This window comes from Pseudonaja textilis, chromosome 1, assembly GCF_049901715.1.
Source record: "Pseudonaja textilis isolate UNSWEBS1 chromosome 1, rPseTex1.2, whole genome shotgun sequence".
Lineage (NCBI taxonomy): Eukaryota > Metazoa > Chordata > Lepidosauria > Squamata > Elapidae > Pseudonaja > Pseudonaja textilis.
In genome coordinates, this window is record NC_141990.1 from 115,866,013 (window position 1) to 115,891,029 (window position 25,017).

Genomic DNA, 25,017 nt, shown 5'->3' on the forward strand with positions numbered 1-25,017 from the left:
CCTTGCCTCCCTGTCCGCGGAGGGGCGGGCGCTATCATTTCCTCGCACAGCCTCTCCCTTTGGGTTCGGGCTTTGAGGGACTTGGGAAGGAAGCCAAACTCAGGTCGGCCCGGCTCTTTCGGTTGGCAGGCGGGTGCGCACCCACGGCTCGCTTTCCCAGCTCTGCCCAGCCCACACGGCTCTGGTGGGATGAGCAGAGGGTCCAGCATGGAGGCGTTCACTGCCTTGGTGAGAGCTCCACCACTGGGCAGGAGGGCCTGCCTGTCAGCTGTGCTGGGTGCCCCAGACGAAGCTCTTCACGCTCTGCCCGGCGCCAGGCAGGGATGGCGGTTGGGCACTGCTCCTGGGGTGGGCTGATCCTGCGCTGCGGCCCTGTGGGGTTGGGCTGCCCTTTTGGGCAGGGGAGTCTTTGTCGTACCGGTAGTAGGGTGTTGTTTTGAAAAGAATTGGCTTTGCCTTCGAAGGCAAAGGGGAGGCAGCGATAGGAGCACCCGAAGCCGAGTGTCTCCGCCAGGCTCTGGTTGCAGGGAAGAGCCCTGGCTGGCCGTGCATGGCTGCACCAAATGCCGCGGTGTTGCTTTAAACTCCGCAGCATCACGGGGAGAAGGGAAAGCAATGGCGGAAGGTCTCCGATACAAAGTGCCCCACCAACACCGAGGTCCATGCAGGCAGCACCATATACGGGTATGCAACAAAAGTGCTTCCTAATGACCAGCCCCCCCGCCACTCCCATTTCGCATGCTTAATATAGGCCTTAATTTAGGAGGAGGGGCTTAATTTGATTTTATGCCTATAAAGCATGCTGGGACTTTCTATTGGGGGAGGCCGTATTGTTGGAGAAACACGGTACTAGTCTCTTAAGAAAATAAGCAGGATGAGAACCAATAAATAGCTAAATGAAAAGCTATTTGACAAATCAACTGTAAGCTGAGATTAAAAATTTCTTTGTCTGCCTGCCTGCTTGCCTTCCTTATTTATTTACAGCATTTGGGGGGAGGGGGGAATGTGCATTTTGCTGTGTGATTCACAGTTCAACATCTAGAACAATGACAGAGTAGCATTAATCTTTTCTTGGGAAAAATCTACTATACAAACTCTTACTTTCTGAAACTTGCACCTAAGCTGAGGAGTGTCTCATCTTTTTTATAACTTTTGCCAACTTTGTAAGATCACATAACCAGGCAAAAGTCTCCATTCCTAAAAGGTTCTGTCATAATGTAGAATGCCTAGGGTTTTTTTTTTTTAAATGGCAATCTCATATATTTTGGAAAAGTGCAATCTCATCTTCCTCCCATCCCAAACATAGTCTGATTTTTTTCTGTATGTTTTTACATTTAAAAATCTATAAAAAAATTGCTCCACAAAAGGACATTTGAACCAAAGAACTCTCTTATCCACCAAAGATTTGCTTTGCAACAGAACATAATAAGCAGCAAACACAAAGAGAGGATAAACCATTACAAGAAAACCAGAAGAGTAAGAAATTCAGAGACAGAGCACTCTGAGGGAACTGATATCACAGTCCTAAAATTAAATTTGTAGAAATCAGCAAAGTTTTTCTGCAGGTGAGCTGAATAAAGATCTTGAAGAAATAAAAGAGGGAAACCTTGAGTAACATAAAAGGAGCAATATGACTGCACAATTATTTCTGTGAGGAAGAGAAGTTTCTTTAGAAGAAACCTGCATGAATCCAATATTCATCAGGTTTGAATAGCTACAAATAGGAAAGGTTAGAAAAAAAATGGTTAGAGACCTTAATGTGCTTTAAAAACCCTCACTGATGGTTAGAATGGACAAGAAATTTGCACAGTAGATAAAGAATCTGTTCTACTCTTTCTTTTCCTCTCTTTCAACATAATATGTAAATAAGAATAAATGAATTTAATCTAAATATAGTCACAAACTATATTTTTTATTTATTAGAATTGTTTTATCCCACCTTTATTATTTTATATTGAACGGAAAGTTGTGAAATATACAGAATACTCCTTCCTCTTCCTACATTTCCCACAACAACTGCCCTGTGAGGTGGGTTGATAGAGAGAGAGTGACTAGCCCAAATTCACCCAGTGGGCTTTCATGTCTGAGGCAGAACTAGAATTTAAGGATTCTAGCCTGATGCTTTAACCACTAGAGCAAACTGGCTTAACTACTGTACCAAATTTTTCTTCGAATAGTTATCCTTGGCTGAACATTCAATCTGTCTTTGATTCTGTCATCTTCACTACTATACGGACTAAAGAGTACTTGGTATTAGAAAAGATAATGATCTCCTTTGAGATCAAAAAGAGTGTGACAGGGAGTAATTAAACAGAATAAAGGAAAGGCCTATTTTTCTGAGGCAGATAAAGAAGTGGAGGTTTGAAAGTCAAGTATGTATCTGCCCCAGAAATGCTAGATTCATTTCTTGATTTGTCTTTACTTACAATCATCATAGTCCTCATGTTCTGAAAGGTTGGCATCAGTCAATATCCAGAGATTGTTATTCTGAATGCAATGCATAAAATATTTTTCAGTTTAACTACATGCAATATATCAGTATATGCTGCCCAGAGTAGCTTCAGACCATGAAATGGGCCGCATTTAATTTAATAAATAAATACATACATTTTAATTATTTTTCAAAATGTATTTTAGATCACATAGAAAAAACTACACATATACACAGAATTGGAGGTATGTCTTCCAGTACTTGAGGGGCAATCACAGAGAGGGGGTTGACTTATTCTCAAAAGCATCTGAGGGCAGGACAAGAAGCAATGGGTGAAAGGTCATTAAAGAGACATCCTACCTGGAACTATGGAGAAACTTCCTGACAGTGGAAGAATTAATCAATGGAATAGCTTGCCTCCCAGAGTTGTAGATCAATGGAGGTTTTCAAGAAAAGATTGGATAGTCATTTGTCTAGGATGGAATAAGGGGTAGAGTGGACTAAAAAACCTCCAAGCAGAGGTGGTATTCAGCAGGTTCTGACCAATTCTGGAGAACCAGTAGCGGAAATTTTGAGTAGTTCGGAGAACCGGCAAATCCCACCTCTGACTGGAGATTTTACAGCAAGGGTCTTCAATCCCCTGCCATGCCCACCAAGCCACGCCCACAGAACCAGTAGTAAAAACATGTGAATCCCACCACTGCCTCAAAGGTCACTTTTCTATGTTTCTATGATACTACCTTATGGGGAAGCTCTTTATGTGTTCATGTGTGTGTGTGAAAGAGAAAAAGATAGACACTTTCATATACCTTCAGGAACCAAACCACATCGGGGAACATGAAAATTAGCAGCTATATAATATGCAACTGTACCTGAAAAACACTGAAAGCACTTCCAGCTTCCACATCATACGGTTTTGTATCATATAAATTTAGCTCATGGTGTATCTATTTTTTAAAAAGTAGAGATAAATCAAAGGTAAAACAACCAACTTTTTAAAAAAAATATTTATATCTTTCAAGGAAAATTTAACCAGGGATAACACAATGTATTAGTATCTATGTTAGTGGGCCACACACGTTTTTCAACCCCAGAAACTGGATAAAATAAAATAGGGCATGGGTGCATAATTACTGTATGATTTTAATATGTCAATGTGGAAGGCATATGAAAAAAATCTTCAGAACAAAATTAATTCATTATGACTTTTCTCTGAAGATAGCTGTTTGATGGAAGCCTAGTAATTGAGTTGCTGTACAAGGAAGTAATTTACTAATAAAATTTTTGAACCAGGGCAGTGAAGAATGCCACCAAAGACTGAGCTCTAATTGGCCAACAGTTTTACCATCAGCATAAAACTTCTTGGAAATGTCTAAAGATATTTTATTTCTTTTTCATTATTCATTAAGAGCTTGCTGATGATTTGTAAATGCATGTGAATTCATTACATTTGTTTTTGGTTTCCATTATTTCTTTTGCTATGAATATTCTACTTTAACAAAAATGAGAATTATGTATCCTTATGAAATCCTTCTTAACTGCATACTTATCAGAAAATGAGGTAAATAAATGCAAACATATTTGATATAGAATATAACATTATTCAGGTTATCAGAGAATGAAGTTTATTGCAAATAAAATAGATTAACATTAATGCATATTATTAACTGTTTTATAGTTTCAATTTGTTTAAGGGAACTAGTCACAATAAAACATAGTGCTTCTATCTAAACCAATGCACTCTTGCAAAAGAAAAAAGAAAAAGAAACTTACAGCATCCTCTGTGATATCATTTCTTTTTCCCAACAAATTTATACTTTTGTCAATAACTAAAAGTCCAACTGAGGTTTGGGGTTCTGTCACTTTGATTTTGAGGGTGATATCCTCAGCAGGTCCAGCTTTATTTTTACTCCATTGCATGTTAATCTGGGGAAGATCAAATATTATACATTTGAAATTACCTATGATGTAATTGAACAGGTCCCAAAATTGTGAAAGAGCCAAACCAGGTCCAGAAATAGGACAATACGGTACTATATATACTTTCTGAAAAAGATCTCTAGAACTCAGTGGTTCTACTTCTGAGTGGAAGATCATACATTTTTAATGATAAATAGAACTATAAATTAAGGAAAAATATTTGAGGCCTGTGTGTTAGAGAAAGCATATTATTTCTGTGTGTACTATTCTCCCAAAAGCCAGCCCCCCCCCTCTCTCTCTCACACACACACACACACACAGAGCTTCTGAATATTTTATCTCATGGGAGACAAAAAGTAGCTCAGAATGATAATCTGGATTATGAAAGGGGTTGTTGAGGAGTAGGGAAGGTTTAAAAAATTGATCATTGTGAACATAAAATAGGACACCTGAAGAAAGAGAACAATAAGAGAGCAGACGATGAATGTGACAATGAAGAGACTGGCGATCACATGTTTAAACTAGGAAAAGAAAAGGGGAAGAACAAATAGAGGACAAGACAAAGAAATCTGTTCCTGCAGTCAACTGGCCACTTGATTCTATAGGGCAACAAGCATCTTGTGCTTCACTTTGGCTGTGCTTAAACAACAGCTTAGATTACAAGGATAAGCTCAAAGTAGGGTCTTGTGTATTTCTTCTTCTCTCCTGATAGGAGCAGTTCAGAAGTCTATTTTAATTTATAGCAATTAAAAATAAGTCACTTTCTTAAAATACAGATTCAAGTTGGTTTGTTAGCATTACCTGTATTTAAGATTAATTGCACCTTGCCTTGTTTCACAGAGCAAGCATTGTAATTAATCAGCAGTGGATTCTTGTTTTTTTTTTTTGTCTTACAATCATCTGTACAAACAATTTTTGGACACACTGAAATGTTACATTGTTTTGAGTTATTTCCCTTGCCCTTAATTATACTGTACCATAAACCATAAACTGTTAATGGTCCAGAAACCCAGGAATAATTTCAAGGGAAATATTTAAAATGCAAAGTAACTTACTGATGAAAAATTTATTTTTGAGGTAATTTTAAACATCCAAAGAAAAAGAAATAGTTAATAATAAAAACAATTCTCCACCCATCACAAAGGAACTGATCAGGAAGTCTCCAGTGGTTTGAAAGGAATTAAAAATAAGGACGATTAGATGAATTAAAACAAAACTGGAGTGAATGATTTAAATATACATATAGGAATAAGAGTGGAACATCTACGAGTGGAATTGAAACAAATGTAGTAAAAGTTGATACCCTAGAAAAGGGAAAATCATAAATGCTATGAGAATGTTTAAAAATGGAAGAAATGGTACAATAGGACAAATGTTAAAATATGGGTGTGGCTTGCTTACTGAATGGTTGTGTGAGTGTGCCTGATGCCTGGAAGAATAAATATCCAAGTATTTTCTTCACGGAGAGTCCAAAATGGACTTTTATTGGGGCAAAAAAATAGTTACTTGGATAAGAACTTAAATTATGGTTGAAGCCTTTAAGTGCAGGGGTGGGATTCTACCAGTTCGTACCTATTCTCTAGAACCAGTTGTTAACATTCTAAGCAGTTCGGAGAACTGGTTGTTAGAAGAAAGTACCGGCCTAATCCTGTAAGGAAAGCAGGAAGGAAACATTCTGGTGTTGCTTACAGAAACTGCCTCCACGTTAACCCTTATTACATTCTTGGCAGGACTAGACTTCCTATCTCAGGAACTTTTCTGGAGTTTTTTTCCCCTCCTTTGCTGGTACTTTGTGTGGAGTGACCGTTCAAAGTTACCATGGCACTGAAAAAAGTGACTTATGACCATTTTTCACACTTACGACTGTTGCAGCATCCCCACAGTCATGAGAAGCCAGGTGATGAGATGCATGCCTCGTGAGTGATATTGAATTGGCCACGCCCAGCCAATAACATGACCACCAAGCCACATCCACCCAATCACATGACCACAAAACCATGCCCACGAACTAAGCCATGCCCACAGAACCAGTTGTTAAAAATTTGAATCCCACTCTTGCTTAAGTGCACCTATATAAATAAGCTTTGCTACATATGGGGAAACTGAATTTGGTAAATCAGTTCTTATGAAGCTGGAATAAAGTTCAGTGAATTATGCATAGATTTGCAATAGGCAAAGCAATTAGGGTATAGCTTTCAAGCATTTTCTTCAGTAAGTAAATAAACATGTATTGTATAATACTTTTGACTCATCTGCTCAATTCTCTTTATCTAGTTTTAGGAATTAAACAGAGAATGGATTAGGTTTTAGGCCATATTTATGAAGAAATACTGGAAATACAATCAGATTCACAAACTTGTAAGCACCACTGTGTGGTTACCAGTGGCAGTTCAGGGCTACAAAAGTTGGACAACCGCTACAAAGATATAGGAAATGCCATGTGTTTGCTGCCATCTAGTGGCTCTTTGAATATCATGGTTCTAACTCTGAATGCAGTAGATTCTCAGTCCATTCAAACTACCAGCTTTACAAAGGTTCTTCATGGTTTGGTAAGGCTGTACCTGAAGGACTTGAAGAAGGACCTGAAGAAATCCCTGTATTTTCCATCTATCCTTACCAATATTTTAAATTCACTGGTTAAAGTACTTCTTGAAGTGGCTGTCACTTACAAGCCTTTTTAGGCCTAGCCTTCTCCCATGTACCAATCTTCATATAGTTTTTATGACTATCAGACACATTTTTATTGCCTCAGGTACTCCCTCAGATACTATTACTCTGTGATTTAGCATTAATTTTTACTTTTTCCTCCTTGTGGCTGTAATTATTGTTTTTGTAATAATTCTATAGCTCAACAGTAGGATTAAAATTGGAAAAATAGACAATATTGCTATTATTTTACTATTTTGTTTGATTTTTGAAGATACTTTATTTTATCGCTATATTTTCTACTTGCTCTAATCATTTTAATAAAATGTAATTTTAATATAGGTTATTTCACTTTCTTAGAAATCACTGAATATAAATTTAGTTTACTTTATTGTCATTGCACCTCATACAACAAAATCAAACGACATTTTCAGTGCACATCATGACCATGAAAATAAACACAAACATACATCCTTCACACTCCACACATTGAACCGAAAACCCGCAACACCGCACTATACAGTAGAATTCAAAAGAGCTACTGGGATAGAAGCTGTTTTTCAGCCTATTTGTGCTTGTTTTTAATACTCTGTACCGTCTGTCAGATGGGCACCCTTTTTTTTTCTTTAAAAAAAAAGGGGGTTCCCAGGATGAGATGGATCTTTGAGAATGTTTTGAACTTTCTTAAGGCAGTGGGAGATATAAAACTCTTCCAAAGAGGGGAGAGGGCAACCAATGATCTTCTGGGCAATGACATTAACTCTCTGGAGTGCTTTCCTATCTGCCACTGTGCAATTGGCAAACGATACAGAGGTGCAGTAAGTTAAGATACTCTCTATGGTGCAGTGCTAGAAGATCACCAGCAGTTTTTCACTCAGTTGTTGTTTTCTGAGAAGTCTCAGGTAGTATAATCTCTGCTGGGCCCTTTTGACCAGTGCTGCAATATGTGCACCCCAGGTCAGGTCCTCTTTTACGGTAACACCCAGAAACTTAAAACTGGCCACTTGCTCCACTCAGTCTCCATTGATAAGCAAGGGCTGGATGACTGATCTGTTCCTTCTATAGTCCACTATAAGCTCCTTGGTCTTATTGGTGTTGAGGATTAAGTTGTGTGTCCACACCATGAAAACAACCGGTCCACCTCATCTCGGTAGGCAGACTACCCCCCCCCCGCGAGATGAGTCCCACCACTATATAATACGATGCAATTACAAAATGCAACATGCACAATTTATATATCATCTCCCTTTTCTTTCCTTTTTTCCATTTGGTTTTTCAAAATAAACATATATATTCCTATAATTTCCAAAAGAAATGTAACTCAACTGATGGGGAACACTAGCAAGGATAAGATGTCTAGTTGTTCAGGTACTTAGTTAATTATCTATTATGTCAGGTGGGCGTGGTTTAAAAGTTTATGCTAACTACAGATTTAGAAGAAAATATTTTTCTAACAAAAATACTTTTCTAACAAAAATAGCTTTCAGTATGGCCTTAATCTAACAACCCTCCTTCTATGCTTTTTTACCGGTATGCATTTTGTAAGGTACCAAAGTCCATCTCTGGAGAACTGATATAACCCTATGGTCTATTAACACAGCTAATTTGTAAAATTCTACCTCTCCATTTATTACGAAAGGAAGACATTTACCTGATTTTTAAAAGTCAGTGGAACAGGAATATGTAGAGCATCATTTATTATTTCCCCGTTATCATGCACATAGAATACAATTATGCAAGCCATAGGAGCCCAAGAATGTTCTGGGATTAAACTTAATGTTGTGGTCATCTTTTTCCCGGCATCCACAATCTGACCTCTGGATATCACCTATGAGTACAAAACAAACAACAAAAAAAACATCACACCTAAAAGCCCCTCATAAAAATAATGTGAATAGGCACCTTATGGTTTCTAATCCAAACATCCCATTTTCAAAAGAAAAATATACAAGGTTACTCTGTCTGGGAAAGGACAGGATCAGATATAATATTTAATTTGAAATTAAATCTTTCATCAGTTGAGCATATCAACTTGGGGACAAACTTGAGTTTATGAAACTTTTTCTCAAACCATACAAAATTATAGTCTAAAAATGTAGTTAAAGTGGCTGTTTCTTTAATCAGTGATACAAGTTTAGTTAAAGGAAGTATCTTTCTTCAGAGATACAAGGGAGTATTAAATATTTTAGTTTTAAATTTTTTGATTTAATATATACTTTTTATATATTAGAATTATGTTTTTCACCTAATCATATCAACTTCTGACTGTAAAGAACTGTATGATTAACAGTGAATCATTCTATTCCTTCCTGTAAGTGCTACATTAATCTATAAGTACTACATTAATCTATTTACTAATTCTTTAAATATATTAAAAGGTTATAAAATGTATCCACTAGTTGATTACTTTCAGATATTAGCAATGCAAGCCTAAGCAGAATTGCTGAGAAGTAAAGCTTATTGAATTCAGAAGCATAAATATGCAACCTAAGTTTCAGGATCTAAAACTGATTTGAAACATATTTTTTTCCAAAGAAAATAACTATACTTTCACAAAATGTACCATAATTTTCAGTCTATAAGATGCACTTCTCCCCTCACCAAAATGGGTGGAAATGTCTGTGTGTCTCATACAGAAAATGTTGCCGAAGTCCCAGCCACCCACCAGCTCCCATCCTTTAGCCTCCACCTCCCAACAATCTGCCTCCTTGCAGCAAACAGCCTGGTATGATACGCTTCAATTATTAGAGGGCACAAGTACAACTGAAAATCAGTTCCTTTGAAGAAACAGCTTACCACTTTTTTCTTTTGTTTACCTATTTATTCCTTTGCCCCATTTTTCTTCTTTACTGTAACCTATCTACACACCAAGCAAAAAAGAACAACGTCCTCAGCTAAGGATGGTTCAGCTCTGAATTATTTTGCAAAAGTAAAAAATAATTATGGTCTACCATATAATTGATCTCATTCAAAGGCATGCTGCTCTGAACGCTGAGTTCCAAAGGTATCCCAACCTAGGAAAAATAAAGAGGTCTTGAGTGAAAACACCAATCATAATAGAATAGAGTTTACTTTAAAAATGTGTTCAATTACTGATAGAAACAATTACTTTTAAATCCTTGCTTGTTTTTCTAATCTGAAGGTAAGACAAACTGGGTGAGTAGAACACATCTTGTATTGCTATGGAAGCCTGACTCTCCAGAAATTCAGCCTGTTTAAAAAAAACAGCGAAAACAAGCACATAAGACAATAATAAATAGTATATCTCCCTTAAACAATGAAACAGCACAGGTGGAAGATTCAACACTTAGCATAGTTCCTGAAATACAATCCTAACCTTTTTCTTTGAATATTCATTTGGAGAAACTAAGGATGAATTTTGCTAACAGCATACCTATAAGCATTTGCCATATTCAAACTACATGTAGCCCTCTACTTACAACCAGAATTGAGCTCAAAATTTCTGTTGTTAAATGAGACATTTGTTAAGGGAGTTTTGTCCCATTTTATGACTTTTCTTGTCACAGTTGTTAAGTGAATCACTGTACTTTAGTAACATGATTAAGTGAATCTGGCTTCCCCATTGACTTCGAAGATCACAAAAGGTGATTACAGACCCGGGAATACTGCAACCGTCATAAATATGAGTCAGTTCCCAAGCATCCGAATTTTGATCATGTAACTATGGGGATGCTGCAACAGCTGTTAAATGTGAAAAATGGCTATAAGTCACTTTTTTCAGTACCATTGTAACTTTGAATAGTCACTAAATGGACTGTTGTAAGTCGAGGTATTCTTTAATGCAGTTTAGATTACAAATGAGCCATGGCAAACTATGGCATTCCCCTCCCCACATATTTGCCTCATCACGAGCCGTGGTGGCGCAGTGTTACAATGCAGTACTGCAGGCTACTTCTGCTGATCACCGGTTTGGGGGTCTCACCGTCTCAAGGTTGACTCAGCCTTCCATCCTTCTGAGGTGGGTAAAATGAGGACCCAGATTGTTGGGGGAAATATGTTGACTCTGTAAACTGCTTAAAGCACTATGAAGTGGTGTAAAAGTCTAAGTGCTGTTGCTATCAACTTTGGGAAAGTCTGAACAATTCTTAAAGAATTTTTATCTAATGGGAAACTGTGGTTTAATAACAACAACAATAGAAGAAACTTTCCTTCTATTCTATTGCAATTATTACAAAACAACATAATATATCTGATGTGTAACAAGGTACATTTGAGGAAAAAGACAGGCATTAAACAAGTTTCCATGTTGAAATTATGTTCTGACCAGTTAAAGTTAAAGCTTTCCTTTAGACAAAATAACAGAAAAGGAATATACCTTAATACGCAAAACTGTTGCATTAGCTAAAACTGGAAGCTCAATCTGAATAATTCCATTTTCTGGAACAGGATAACTTAGTTCATAATTGGTGTTCTTTTCCTGCAATTCATTTTCATAGCCATATATCGGATAATAAATTTTTGACTGTCTGACCATGATTGTGACATTATTCTTTTGTTCATCAGACGTTAATGGATGATTATCAGTTCTTCTTACTTTCAGCTGAAAACAAATCAAACTTTAGAAACCTTTTTTTTAAACAATAGTAACCTTTATGTAGAGCACTTATTTGAAATGGCAATACTGTATTTGGCAGAAGAGAACAATTGGAATATCTGGTGACTTCAATGTTGCTCTAACTTCCCACCTTGAGTTGTGGAAAATAAACGCAGATAAAGAAATATTTATGGGCAACCTAGGATATGTGGATGTCAAATAAAAATACTAAATACTATAGCACACAGTGTGCATATGGACTTTGGATGAACATGATAGATGGGGATGAAATTTTTGGCCTCTTTAGTTAGGTATGGAATTGAGAAATAAAATGGCTGCCTTAAGACTTGTAGTTTTTTAAGAACATAATTCCATCTTTCTGATGCATCCTTTATTCAGTCCATTTCTGAAATGATACCGAAAGAAGCAAACAGTAACACAACACTACTCACCGTAGCAATGAAGTTCAGAGAAGGCTTCAAGAATCTTGGATACTCAAGAAAATCTAATACATAATCATGCAGCTGTGGAAATACTGTAGCACTTGCATTTTGGGAGATTCCTATTATAATGATCAGAGATTTTAAAAAACGATACACACAGATTTGTTTTTAACTGAAGCAAGACAACTCACACTTATTCTAAGTGACAATATTCTATGATTAGATTCATACAAGATGCTAAGACAAAAAACAAATCACTTAAATGTCTTAGTGTAACATGTCATCCTAAGCTTTGTGTTTTGTAGATGGTTTATGGTTTAGCATAGTTATCTCAGTTTCCAGAGCTTTTGAAATTATGAAATTTAGCTGCAAATGACCAATTTTAGGTGATAAATTTTCACTTTGATTTTGTTAATTAATAAAACAGGTACAATAAGCCTTTGCAAAACCCATCAAATGCCCCCCTCCAACAAATAACAGAAAAGGCCCCAGCCACAGCAATAAGCTATGGTATTTAAATTAGAACCACTATGCCTCCAAATATCAATTGCTAGGAAATATGAATGTGATTTAGTGACTATACTCATATTGTGCTTGTGAGATTATGACTGCCCACTGTAAAAAGATACAGCTGGACTGATTTGATCTCTTCCAATTTTTTATAAAAGCCACATTAAACAACATACCTGTAAGAGATTCTGTAACAACAGCTATAATTTCTATAGGCATTGGGTAAAATGTATCCTCATCTTTGACAGTTAGATTTTTTATCTCTGGACTCTCCAGTGTAAAGTTCAAAGAACCATTAATCTAAGGTCAGGAAAAATAAATTGATTAATCCTATGTTATCTTTGAAGCAATATAACCAGAAATAATATTAAGATACAATGTTTTCGTTACTGCATTTCACTGTGAAATCAAAGCAATATGAATAAAATACCATGCCAACATCTGAATCCGAGTCTCAATAAAAGAGAATATATTTAGCTCAGGCTGAACTGTGGAGTCCTTGGTGCTGGTAACAAAATGTCTGCAATCAAACAACCAAGCTCAGAGAGCATCAAGTACTTCACAAAATCTGAGTCTGGGTACATTTTAGGTTGAAATTCATTTTAAGCACTATTAGTCTGGGGCGATTTAAGGAGTTGCCTTATATCACAGAATCCTTTTTATGTATTATAACGATGAGATATCCCAAAGTTATATATACTATATATATATACAATAGATATATAGATCTGATTCTCACACTAGCCAGAACATCTAGATTCTAGAAGATCTGTTTTCTTGACCATATATAATTACATTTTATTTTTAATACTTTTTCCATACACAAATTTATATGAATTAAGGCATATCTACACCACAACGCATCTAACCACTATTCTTCCTTTCTAAAACTGAGTGGAAAAAGGCAAAAAAAAGACCCAGAGATCTATTAACATCATACTTCTCTCTCTTGGCTTAGCTACAGTTTTACAAGATATTTGTGGAAAGAATAGCCGTGATAGATGAAATGTTATAAAGCTGATACAAGATTAAAATTAGGGAATTATTTTCAGTGATCAATTTAACCTGGAAGAAAATACTTCAATCTGTGCCAGTCATGATATTTTGGTTGTAGTTAATCTCCACATTTACTACAGATGTACTCCTTTTGGGGGGGGGGGGTGTCTCCTTTAGCACTTGCTTTAAGAGGGCTCAAGAGGATAAGAAATCTTCTAGATTTTGAAATGGTTTGCTTAACCCATGGCAGTAATGGCTAGGCATTTGGTTTAGCAAGTACAATTTAAATCTTGTTTTAAAATAAATCAGCTTTTACAAGGCCATAAATATAAAATATCATACTTCTAAAACAGTTGAAGAAAAGAGAATCTTAACCTGGCCTAATCCTTCACACAAGCTTTTCCCTAAAACTCCTGCCAATAAGCTATCACACATGATCTCCGACCCAACTTAATTCCAAAATCTGAAATGCCACTGCATCTAGATATAGGCCAATTTTGAGACAAAAAACCAAGACTGGTAATAAACCGGCAGTAAAAAATGCAAAAAAAAATATTTAATGTGTTCTGATAGGGCTCAAAGTAGTATGTGGAAGAGGAAGAAAGAATTCTGGGTCAGAAAACAGCAAAGAAAATAGAAAGACCACAGGAGAATTCACTAGAAAATGTTGAGTGAGGGTGGACCCTGAAGCACAATTTTCCTGAAACATGTATATTGTCAAGAACTGAGTATGGCTCACCTCCATTATTTTAGTTATCTTTATGTTCTGCATTTGAAACAATGAGAAGAAATCAATAGTGACCTTTCCTTTCATTGGTTTTCCATATATGTACCTGAAATGAATACCCAAAGCACCAGAAAAAAATATCAGTTGGAAACTGTTAGTTTTAAAAGACAGACTGAAAACATATGATAACCCATCATGTACTTATTAACCTGGACAGCTTATTTTGCAAACAGTGCTTTCCTTTTTCTCTCTCATCTTTTGAACATCTCTTCGACAGCATCCAATCACAACTTTTTATCCCTCCTTTCAATCCATGTGTTGTCTATATATTTGTTTTGCAATTTGAGTATCATGTTTTCCTTTCCATATGACCAAACAGCTTCACTTTTTAAGTATGCCCTTCTCACACTAGTCAGCTTTTATTTTCCTCCTGTCATACCCAACCTTTACATCTGTACAGGAAGATGTACATCTATTTTACTTATTTTGACAAACATTAATGGCTCCCAACAGACCACACATTACCCAACACCATACTGCCTTGTTGCCAGCATTTGAACTTAAAAGATGCACAGCCTGATCTAATTTTTCACCACTGATGCTTAACTTACAGTCATTCACTCTATTTTCCTAACACATATCTCACTGGGCTAGGTAAGATATCTGAGGGACCGCCTCTGTCCAATTACATCTGTCCTTCCCATTAGGTCTAGCAAAAGATGTGTGTTGCAGGTGTTATCTGCAAAAGAGATTCATTCTGGAGGAACCCAGAAGATGGGCCTTTTCTGTGATGCTGCCTGCCGGGGGAACATTGTTCCCCTTGAGGTAAGACTGGGCTCCCATCCATGACATCCTTCCAGAATTCCCTTAAAACACAGCTCTGACAGCAGATCTGCAGGTCTCAAAGAGGCGGAGTTTTGATGAGATTTCTGCATTAATTTTAACATACATTTTCTCCACTGTCTTGTTATTAATACTGTTTATGTTTTTTAATTGTAGTTGTTTCAATATTTTGATGTCATAATTGTTTTTATTGTAAGCAACTTAGATTGACTTTACTATGAGATGAATAGCTACGTATATAAATGTGATAGTTAAATGAAACATTTTTTTCACTGCACATTCGTACATATCTATTAAGCAGATACTCAGCAAGCAGCCATCATTCTCATCATTCTTGCTTCTCAATCACATCTTCTATACTCACTTATCTTGTCTTAGCCATCTATTCATATCACCTGTCAGAATAATATTCTCCCCCTGGAGACATTCATTCAGAGAATTATATCATTTTTCACAAAAACTAATTTCTGGCTTTTCTACCATTCCATTCACTGTATAATAATATGAAACCATCAGCAACACATGGATATGTATATTTTCATATGCAATAAAAATGTATTACATATTTTCATAGGCAATAAAAAACTGAAAGACAGTAATTCATATTTTCTGATATACATGTTGTCCTTTTTATTCATTGTTAAACCTATACCTTCACTTCCCTACATGAATTCATCAATTTCACTCCATGTGATCAGTTCATTTCCATTCAGATTACGGTATTACACCATTCCCCTTCTCCTTTCTCTTAGTTTCACAAATGTAGAACTATTTTTAATTAACTAGTTCATTCTCTTTAACATTTATTCCTATTATGTTACAATTACAACCTTTTATACAAGCTGCAGTTGTAAAATACAAAACACATACCCTAGGTTATCAGTCCTAACTGTACCTGTGTCACAGGTAGTTCTCTTTATGAATAATCTGAATAATACTCGTCAGGTCATGCCATTGTGAGCAAACCAGAATCTTAATCTATAAGATACTATGCCAGCCAATAATATTGTCCACATTCCATCAAGTAGCAAGTTACTTATTTAACATATGGCATCTAAAAGTTTATATAATCATTGATATATCAATTCAGTTTAAATAAAGCATCAGCACATGCACATGCACTCACTTAAAGTAGCAAGCATATGCAATATACTGATGCATATTCTGGATATTTTTTGCTGCCATCACACAATAATGAACTGTTTTTACCTACTTGCACCCCACCTCCTCCAAATCAGAGTAACATTAGAGTAACATATAGCTCTCAATGCCATAATATTTACTTTTTACTTACTTTGCTGTGATAGTGCCATTCAACCTACTTTCCCGAGAATAGTACTTAGGTGTTGTTAAAGAGACTTCAAACTTTGGTGCCACTGAAAAATCCCAAAAGCAACAATTAAAGTTACATAATGGAGAAACTAATGCAACTAAAAGATTAAGCTTGCGTGCTCCTCTACTATATATTTATTATTCAAGGAAGACCTCATTGAATGAGTGAATTGATAGACCTCAGAATGATTTTTAGTTTTGCAAGCTGTAAAAGATAAATTTAACATTACAAACGACTGGATTCTCAAAGCTAGATCTGACCTTGTTCATGCTAGAAGTTAATCATTATTATTACTTAAGTCCCACTCAGTGATTTCACTTTGTTTACTCTGAGAATTATTGTCAGGATTTATGCTAAACAGTCTGCAATCTGAGGATTACAATTTCCATGTTTTTTTTAAATGGTAAGTAATATTTTGGATTTCAGTTTTGTGGAAGAATCATTGCCTTCCTAAATTTAAAAACTATTCACTTGCTGCTCTAAAAGAATTTTAAGCATATGTTTTTAAAGAGCAGAAGGTTATCACTTACCATATTCCATTACTGCAAATGATTGATAAAAGGCTTGATCCTATGGAAACACAAGCAAAATCAAAAGTATATGAAAAGCATGTTGAATTCCTTTAGTTTACTGAAGCTAAGGCAAAACCTTGTTCAAAATTATCGTCACCATTTAAGAATAAATGCAAGCTGAGATATTCCTTAAATTTATTATCTAATGAATCATTCAGCGTATAAAAAAGTGAAAAGTGTACCATCACTTCTTAAATCATAAACAGGCAGTCTGTGATCCTGAGTCAATTTTGAAGTACTTGGAGTTTAATCTAAGTGTGACCTAGCCCCACCCGCTTTGCAGTCTTTACTCCTCCTGTCGTCAAAAGGTTGCCCATTTCTACTTAAATACAAATGCATCTTAATTATACTCACATTTACTCGAACCTCTATAGACCAATCACCCAAGAGAGGATGTTTAGATAATTTGAACTGCTTAGCGATCTTGCCCAGTTTTCCGTTCTGTGTCAACCATTGCTGGATCAAATTTCGTTGAGGATCCTTACAAAAATATATGTTAAACTATTGCATATATTCAGAATACAGAATTTAGTGCAATATATGACTGCTAAAATAGGTTCATGGCAACAAAGTATGCTTCAGCAGAAAATATCCACCTAGAAAACTTCACCATCAATTGCACTATATAATCAAACAGGTTGCAGATCAGGGGTGGGATTCTACCAGTTCGCACCTATTCGCTAGAACTGGTTGTTAACATTCTAAGCAGTTCAGAGAACCGGTTGTTAGAAGAAATTACTGGCCTAATCCTGTAAGGAAGGCAGGAAGGAAACATTCTGGTGTTGCTTACAGAAACTGCCTCTCCATTATCCCTTATTACATTCTTGGCAGGACTAGACTTCCTGTCTCAGGAATGTCTCGGAGTTTTTTTCCCCTCCTTTGCTTGTGTGGAGTGACCATTCAAAGTTACAATGGCACTGAAAAAAGTGACTTATGACCATTTTTCACACGACTGTTGCAGCATCCCCACAGTCACGAGAGGCCAGGTGAGGAGATGTGTGCCTCGATGTGAGTGATATTGAGTTGGCCACGCCCAGCCAATAACATACCACTAAGCCATGTCCAACCAGTCACATGACCACCAAGCCACGCCCACCACCTAAGCCACGCTCATAGAACCGGTTGTTAAAAATTTTGAATCCCACCCCTGTTGCATATGTTAAGATTAGAAGTTCCTATGGCAACAGGAGTTAATTTTCAGAAATGCTTTCACTTTATCATTATCTGACAATGAATTTCATCATTTGTTATAGACCCTCAATCCAATTGTGTTTGTTTGTTTTTGGCAGACTTCATTTCTGAAGAAAAATCTCATCTGTTACCAAGTTCTCATGTCTTACTTAGCTATGATTTGTTTAATTACAACTCACTGAAACCAGTAGCTACATTATGGCTTGCTGCACACTGCATATCAAGCCATTGAGACACATTTTCTGGTGATAAAGTATTTTCTACCATGAATATATCTATTGAAGTCTCAATAATTTTAGAATGATTCTTTTATGTCACCCAGAGTCATGCTGTTTGAATTGTGTGGCTATGTAAATGCTTTAAATAAATACGTAAATAATGAAAGCTAATACTTTCCCAGAATCTCTTGCCCATCATTCCCTTATTATAGCTCTTTTCTAAAGAGCAATAAATTTTACCCTGAATTTACAAGAATTTACAAGAGCCGCAGTGGCACAGTGGTTAGAGTGCTGTACTGCAGCTACTTCTGCTGACTGCCAGCTGTCTACAATTTGGCAGATCGACTTTCACCAGGCTCAAGGTTGACTCAGCCTTCCACCCTTCCGAGGGTAAAATGAGGACCCAGACTGTTGGGCGCAATATGCTGACTCTATAAACCGCTTAGAGAGGGCGGTAGAAGCACTGTGAAGCGGTATATAAGTCTAAGTGCTATTGCTATTGCTACATCAATTGTGTTCTAAAACAGGGCTCTCCAAGCTTGGCCACTTTAAGACTTGTGGATTTCAACATCCAGAATTATCAGCCAGCAAAGGATTCTGGGTGTTGAAGTCCACAAGTCTTAAAGTGGCTAACGTTGGAGACCCCTGTTCTAAAACATAAGTTTAGTTTGGAAGAACGTATAATTTGGACCATTGTGGGAACATCTATATACTCTATAGTATGTACAAATACATATTTATTATGGGTGTCTTTTACAAGAAATCACCTTCCTGCTGCTATATCTTGGTGTGAATGCACAAGAGTAATTTTCACACATTCCACATGAAATCCCTTCTTAGCCAAATAATTTTAAATGTATGCTTACCTGAATGTATATATTTACAGGAGTATTATATGGTTTGAGGTCAGAATGCAGAGTAACAACCCGTATTTTCACATCTTGTCCTGGTTTATACATTGCCTTGTCAGTCTGGATGAAGACTGAAAAACTTTTGCTTGCAAATAGCAGTGATGTAAGATTAGAAAACAGCAGTTGTCCTTTTGAATATCCATTCACTAACAATTCATAATAGGCATTAGTACTGCCCAATGGGATCTGAGGAAGAAAACTCATTTCATTACCATTGCTATTATTTATTTGATTTCTTTTTAATCCCAGCTTTATTATTATTTTTAAATAATGGTAATCATAGCTAATGCTCCTTTCTATCCTATTTTCCCCACAATAACAACCTTGGGAGGTAGGTTGGGCCAAGAGCATGACTGGCCAAAATCATCCAGCTGACTTTCAAGCCTAAGGAGGTACTAGAACTCACAGTCTCCTGGTTCCTAAACCAGGCATCTTAACCATTAGGCACAACTAGTTCTAGTCATTCTTACATATCTTTAGAGACATGGGGGAACAGATGACTGGAAGTCAAAATTATAGATCATATACATTAAGATTATGAGTCTGAGTTAACCTGCACTGCCTAATTGTTCTGGCACCAGAACCAACAGGCATTTTCTTCCGAAGGGCAGAAAGAAATGCAATCACTATTAATTTCTTATTTACCTTCGAATCAACCACAAGTCCCATTTGTCTGCTCTGCTTCTGATGTACTTTTTTCCCCTCTTGTGTTGGCAAAACCAAAGAGAATTGATTTGAAGTTTGAATATCATTTCTTGGGAATTAAACATATCCAAAATTTCTTAACTAGCTGCTTTACCACCACTATTGTTAATTTTCATAAACCTTCCTCGTTCCCCAAAACAACTGAGTTTATACAATATATAGCATTCCACTCACAAGAAGTGCTGAGGAAAGGCACTATAATTCACAAAAGCTTATGCAATAATAAAGTTATTAGTCTTTAAGGCAGGGATGTCAATTCTAATAGTTATGAGTGGTGTAGGAGGGCTTGTTTGTTATCCCAAGGGCCAATATTGCAGTCATTTCACACATTGATAGAATTTTCTAGAGCAGGCCTGTCAAATTGGCGGCCCTCAGGCCAGATTTGGGCCATGCAGGCCACACCAATCCTGGCTCCGCAAAGGCAAAAAGCATTCCAATATGGCCCGATATGTCATGATATGACCTGCGATGCGATCAGGTTTGACACCCCTACTCTACAGAATTGAAAAAATTGGCAAAATGAAGGATAGCTTTTCTATGCCATTAAATGTACATTTATTAAATCAAAATTTCTCCACTGCAAAACCGAGCTTCTGGCAATGCTGTGAAACAGAGCCATGTCACTTTGCCATTTAGTTGGCAGCACTTTTGGTTTTGTTCCTGGGCTAATATGTCCTGTTATTTTCAAAAAACATATTTGGGATGAACTAGGAAGCCCAACTTGACATTGTCCAAATTCTTTCTTCTCTCTCCTTGCTGAAGAAAAAAAATCTTTCTTCCCTTTCATCTTTGTCTTGTTCACTTTTTATTTTTGCTTCTTCTTCCCTGCCTAGCAGAGATCCTACTTGCTTGCAAGGTGATTGGCTGTCTCTTCCACTCCTTGTTTGGCAAGAGACCCACACTCCTCCCACCTTTTCTCCCACCCTCCTTTCTTTTCTTCTTTCCCTCCCTTCTTTGCCAGTCCTAGACCTAGCTCATCTTTCGCTGACAAATCTCATTTCCCAGCTGCCCTATTTGGAGAGCAACTACTAGCAACACCTTTCTCAAAGCATGGAAGTAGGAAGGCTCCCAGGCTGTGGTGAGGCCTGGCACCAGGGGCCTCAGGGCACCAACTACGCAGCATGGCTGACTGGGCCCGGGAGACCTGCTGGGTCAGGCCAAGGCAAGCCACCATGGCTCCCCACATACTGGAGAGCTTCCCATGGCTTATTTTACATATCTGCATTACCTTCAACATCTCAACCTTGTTAGCTAGTATTTGCACTATCTATATACAGTAGTATTTCAAAAGCCACGCATGTTGTACCATAATGTATATTTTTTTTAAAGAAACCCTCCTCTCAACTTAACTCATCAGGTTCATACTGTACTTTTTTCAATTAATCTATTTCTAAACAATTAAACTTATTGCCCAAATTCAGCAGTAACATTTTGCATTTGCATGTAGAATCTATCTGTATTTCAACTTTAACCACATACAAATATCTACATATAATTTACTCAGATGTCAAGACTTCATTAGTATCAGTCTAAATTCTTAGGAAAATAATCAGTTTGGTTAAAGCATCAAGCTAGAAACTAGGAGATTGTGAATTCTAGTTCTGCTTTGGACACAAAGCTCGATGGGGTGCCTAGTCACTTTCTCTCAACCCAAGGAAAAAGAAGATGGCAAATCATATCTGAAAATCCTTGCCAAGAAAACTGCAAAAACTTGTCCTGGCAGTCTTTGAGAATCAGACCTGACTGAACAGAAGCAAAAAATTAAAAAAATACAAAAATCTTAGAAAACAAATTTTAGAAGCAGAACATGAAATGTTTATTCAGTTCCTACTGGTTACTAGAAACATGTGTTGTCCACTGATTAAAATACATGACTCATATCAGTTATGCTGCTCCTACACTACTTTATTAGGGAGGTTTAAATATTTTGTTCAGAAACAAAATATTCTGGAGTACAGATGAGGAAAATTAGATGGGGCACAGAATTATTCTTCCCTATACAAATAATCCTCGACATCACCAATCCTTTAACCAACATTCAAAGCTATAATGGACTCAAAAAGAGTTACTTACAACCCGTTCTTCAAGTTACAACTATTGCATCACCTTCACAGTCACATGATTCTATTTTAGGTATATGGTAACCAGCATCCCAGTCATGTGATTATGTTTTGTGATTCTTTTTTTGCCATTTTCTGGCAAAAAACATTCATTGGATAAACTGGATTTAGACTTACAACCATATGATTCACTTAACAATCATGTGATTTGCTTAACTGATGTGATAACTTGCTTAATGACTTCCATAAAAAAAGCTTCCATAAAATTAAGTCTAGTCATATAGTGACTCAAATTATGACTGCAATGACTTATAACCAAAACTTTTCTCAGTCCTTTTTAATTGTCCTTGTCCTCCCAGTTTTTTTAATCAAGTTTTCAAGCATCTCCTTTCATTTGTAACATCTGAACTATTTTAACAAAAAACAAGAAAAAAGGCACTGAAGGGAGTTCTTGTTATTTGCAGTTCCAAGCCAACAAGAATTATTAAGGTAGATTCAAGGTATTACTGAAACTGGAATCTTTTGACCTTGTAAAAAAAAAACTATTATGGGTTCTCAGTCAATATAAATTTTAATGTAACATCTTAACATAAATTGTACTCTGTATTTAACATGTAAATGGTTTATATTTTGGTGATGTCAGATTGCCATTCACGGATTGAATAATCTACTTCACAATACACCAAAGTTCTTGCTGTATTTCACTACATAGATTTCAGGTTGTTTGAATTTCTCCATGTTTGTAAGTCAGGCAAGTTTGCCTGCAATTTGAGATTAAATAAGAGCAAAGGCTGAAGACAAACTTTAATTAATACATACAGGCTAGGAGGCAATAAAATATTCTGGATATAAGTACAAGTTAAAATTTTTACATATATTTCTCATCTTTTATTAATATACAAATTTGTTAAATTGAGTACGTATTGCTGTTTGCGCACAATGTGAGTATGCATTTAAGGCATTCAGATTGAAATCCCAAGTTCTTCTGAGTGGGCACACAAACTAATTATTAATCTAAAGAAACAAAATAACACCTACATCCCGATTACTAATGTGGAACTATAAACTATAATCAAATTAGCCAAATGAAAAAAGCAAATAAAAGCCATGCTGGAAACATATGGTTTATATTTCTTATATTTTAAGAATACTTACAGATGGAAGGACTAGTGTCCTAAAGGAATCTACATTTAGGGGAAAAAAGAATAGGAAAACAAATTAAAAGATTTCACGTATCCATATACCAGATATTCTTCCTATTTAAGCATGACTTCTTTATATTGCTTATTTAAACATATGACAACAGCAACATTCTTTTTAAAAAATATTGAACAATGAGAGACAATAAAACTACCTAAAGATGGGAGGAATTAATCTAGGTTTTACAAGGCAGGAACATACAGGTAGCCCTCAACTTCAACTAGTCACCTAGCAACTATTTGAATTTACAAAGAACGCCCCCCCAAAAGACTTACAATCCACGTTCAAAGTTCTGACATCACTTCCTCCCACAGTGATGGGTGCTTGACAACCAGCCTGCATATACGGCCATTTGCAGTGCCCCATAATCACATGAGTACAATTTATGATGGCGTTGCTGGAAATCAGAGTTTAATTCCAGTTTCTGGAAAAACTTAATCCAGTTTATAGTGGGCTCGCTTAAAAACTGTAGTGTTTGCTTAACAACCCAGCATTCAATTTACAACCACTGAATTCGCTTAACAAGACTACAAAGAAAATAGTAAAAATAGGTCCGGTCATGTAGTGACTCACTTTACAACCATCATGACTTATGACCATAATTGTCAGGCTCAATTGTAAGTCAAGGACTACCTATAAAAAATAAGGGAACAGACTTTAACAACAGGCTCTGTCTTATCTGATATACCATAAAAAGAATAATTAAGGAAGCCATTTTCTATTCAGCCTGTGGGAAGGATTTTCTCAGACATTACTCATATAACTGAAGTCCATTCTATGACAAAGAAGTTGTGCTAAGTTTCTGGTTCTTTCTTAATATCATGCAATTATGCTAGTCCTAGCTTACTACCATAAACTGAAAGAATAATTCGTGTTCATGTGTTTCATCTAGTCACAAAATATTATTCAAGTCTAAAGGAAAAATAAAAAATATGATGTTCCATTTGTGGTAGTAAATAAAGATCCAAAAGCAATACGAACGTCGATGAATAAGCAACCATATTTGGGTGAGGTTAATCATACACCCACGGATGTGTATGAATAATACACAGAGAGAAGTAGAATCATTCTGATGAGTAATATTTTTCAGCATGTCACCAGCTTTTTTTAAAAAAATTAAATGAATAAAAAATGAGGACAATGAGATAACTAAAGTATAAAGCCTAAAGTCACAGCAATATTCAGCCCAAGAACTTCACAATGCCCACCTTTAATCTAATTTCCACTGAAAACTACTCAAAGTCCTGCCTCTCAGAAAACAGAATAGTTTTAAACAATATTCTTCTACTTTTCAGAATAAATTGAGAGACTGAGGGGCAAGAATTTAAAAACAAATTTTCAAAAGCAGAATTGATTTGTGGTTTTGTCCCTTTGAACTAATCGCATAATCTCTACAGATTGCTAATGACAGGCATTTAATATATGATTTTGAAATTTTATTCTTAAAATCTTTTTATCTGTTATGCAAAGTTATTACCAACTCAAAAATCATTCTTCTGGGATTGTTTTTAAATTTTTCTAGGACCAGCCCTGGAAATTAATGTGACATCTGGCAGGGTACAACAAGTGAGTTTTATGGCAATGTTTATATTATAATTGGAGGCTCAGATGGCTAAACATAATTTTGCTGTACTGCTTTTACAACTTAGCATTCATCAGCAAATTCTAACCTGATGTACATTTTCAGCCATTTTATATTCTTACATAACCAGGCATGCACAGATATTTTTTCCAATATTTTATTACCACTACTTGT

General features: G+C 36.2%; 1 protein-coding gene across 1 annotated transcript in view; it reads right to left on the minus strand.

Moving 5' to 3' along the window:
* CD109 (CD109 molecule) overlaps positions 1-25,017 on the minus strand; it is a 70,044-nt gene that overhangs the window by 39,027 nt on the left and 6,000 nt on the right. Inside the window, exons 3-17 of the mRNA XM_026695141.2 lie at positions 23,217-23,245; positions 19,252-19,482; positions 17,331-17,456; positions 16,935-16,974; positions 16,366-16,447; positions 14,241-14,334; positions 12,682-12,805; positions 12,005-12,114; positions 11,334-11,558; positions 10,107-10,208; positions 9,949-10,011; positions 8,649-8,825; positions 4,205-4,357; positions 3,304-3,378; positions 2,427-2,487 (exon numbers count right to left, since the gene is read on the minus strand). Coding sequence (XP_026550926.2) covers positions 2,427-2,487; positions 3,304-3,378; positions 4,205-4,357; positions 8,649-8,825; positions 9,949-10,011; positions 10,107-10,208; positions 11,334-11,558; positions 12,005-12,114; positions 12,682-12,805; positions 14,241-14,334; positions 16,366-16,447; positions 16,935-16,974; positions 17,331-17,456; positions 19,252-19,482; positions 23,217-23,245 — 1,692 coding nt within the window. The remainder of the gene's footprint in view (positions 1-2,426; positions 2,488-3,303; positions 3,379-4,204; positions 4,358-8,648; positions 8,826-9,948; positions 10,012-10,106; positions 10,209-11,333; positions 11,559-12,004; positions 12,115-12,681; positions 12,806-14,240; positions 14,335-16,365; positions 16,448-16,934; positions 16,975-17,330; positions 17,457-19,251; positions 19,483-23,216; positions 23,246-25,017) is intronic.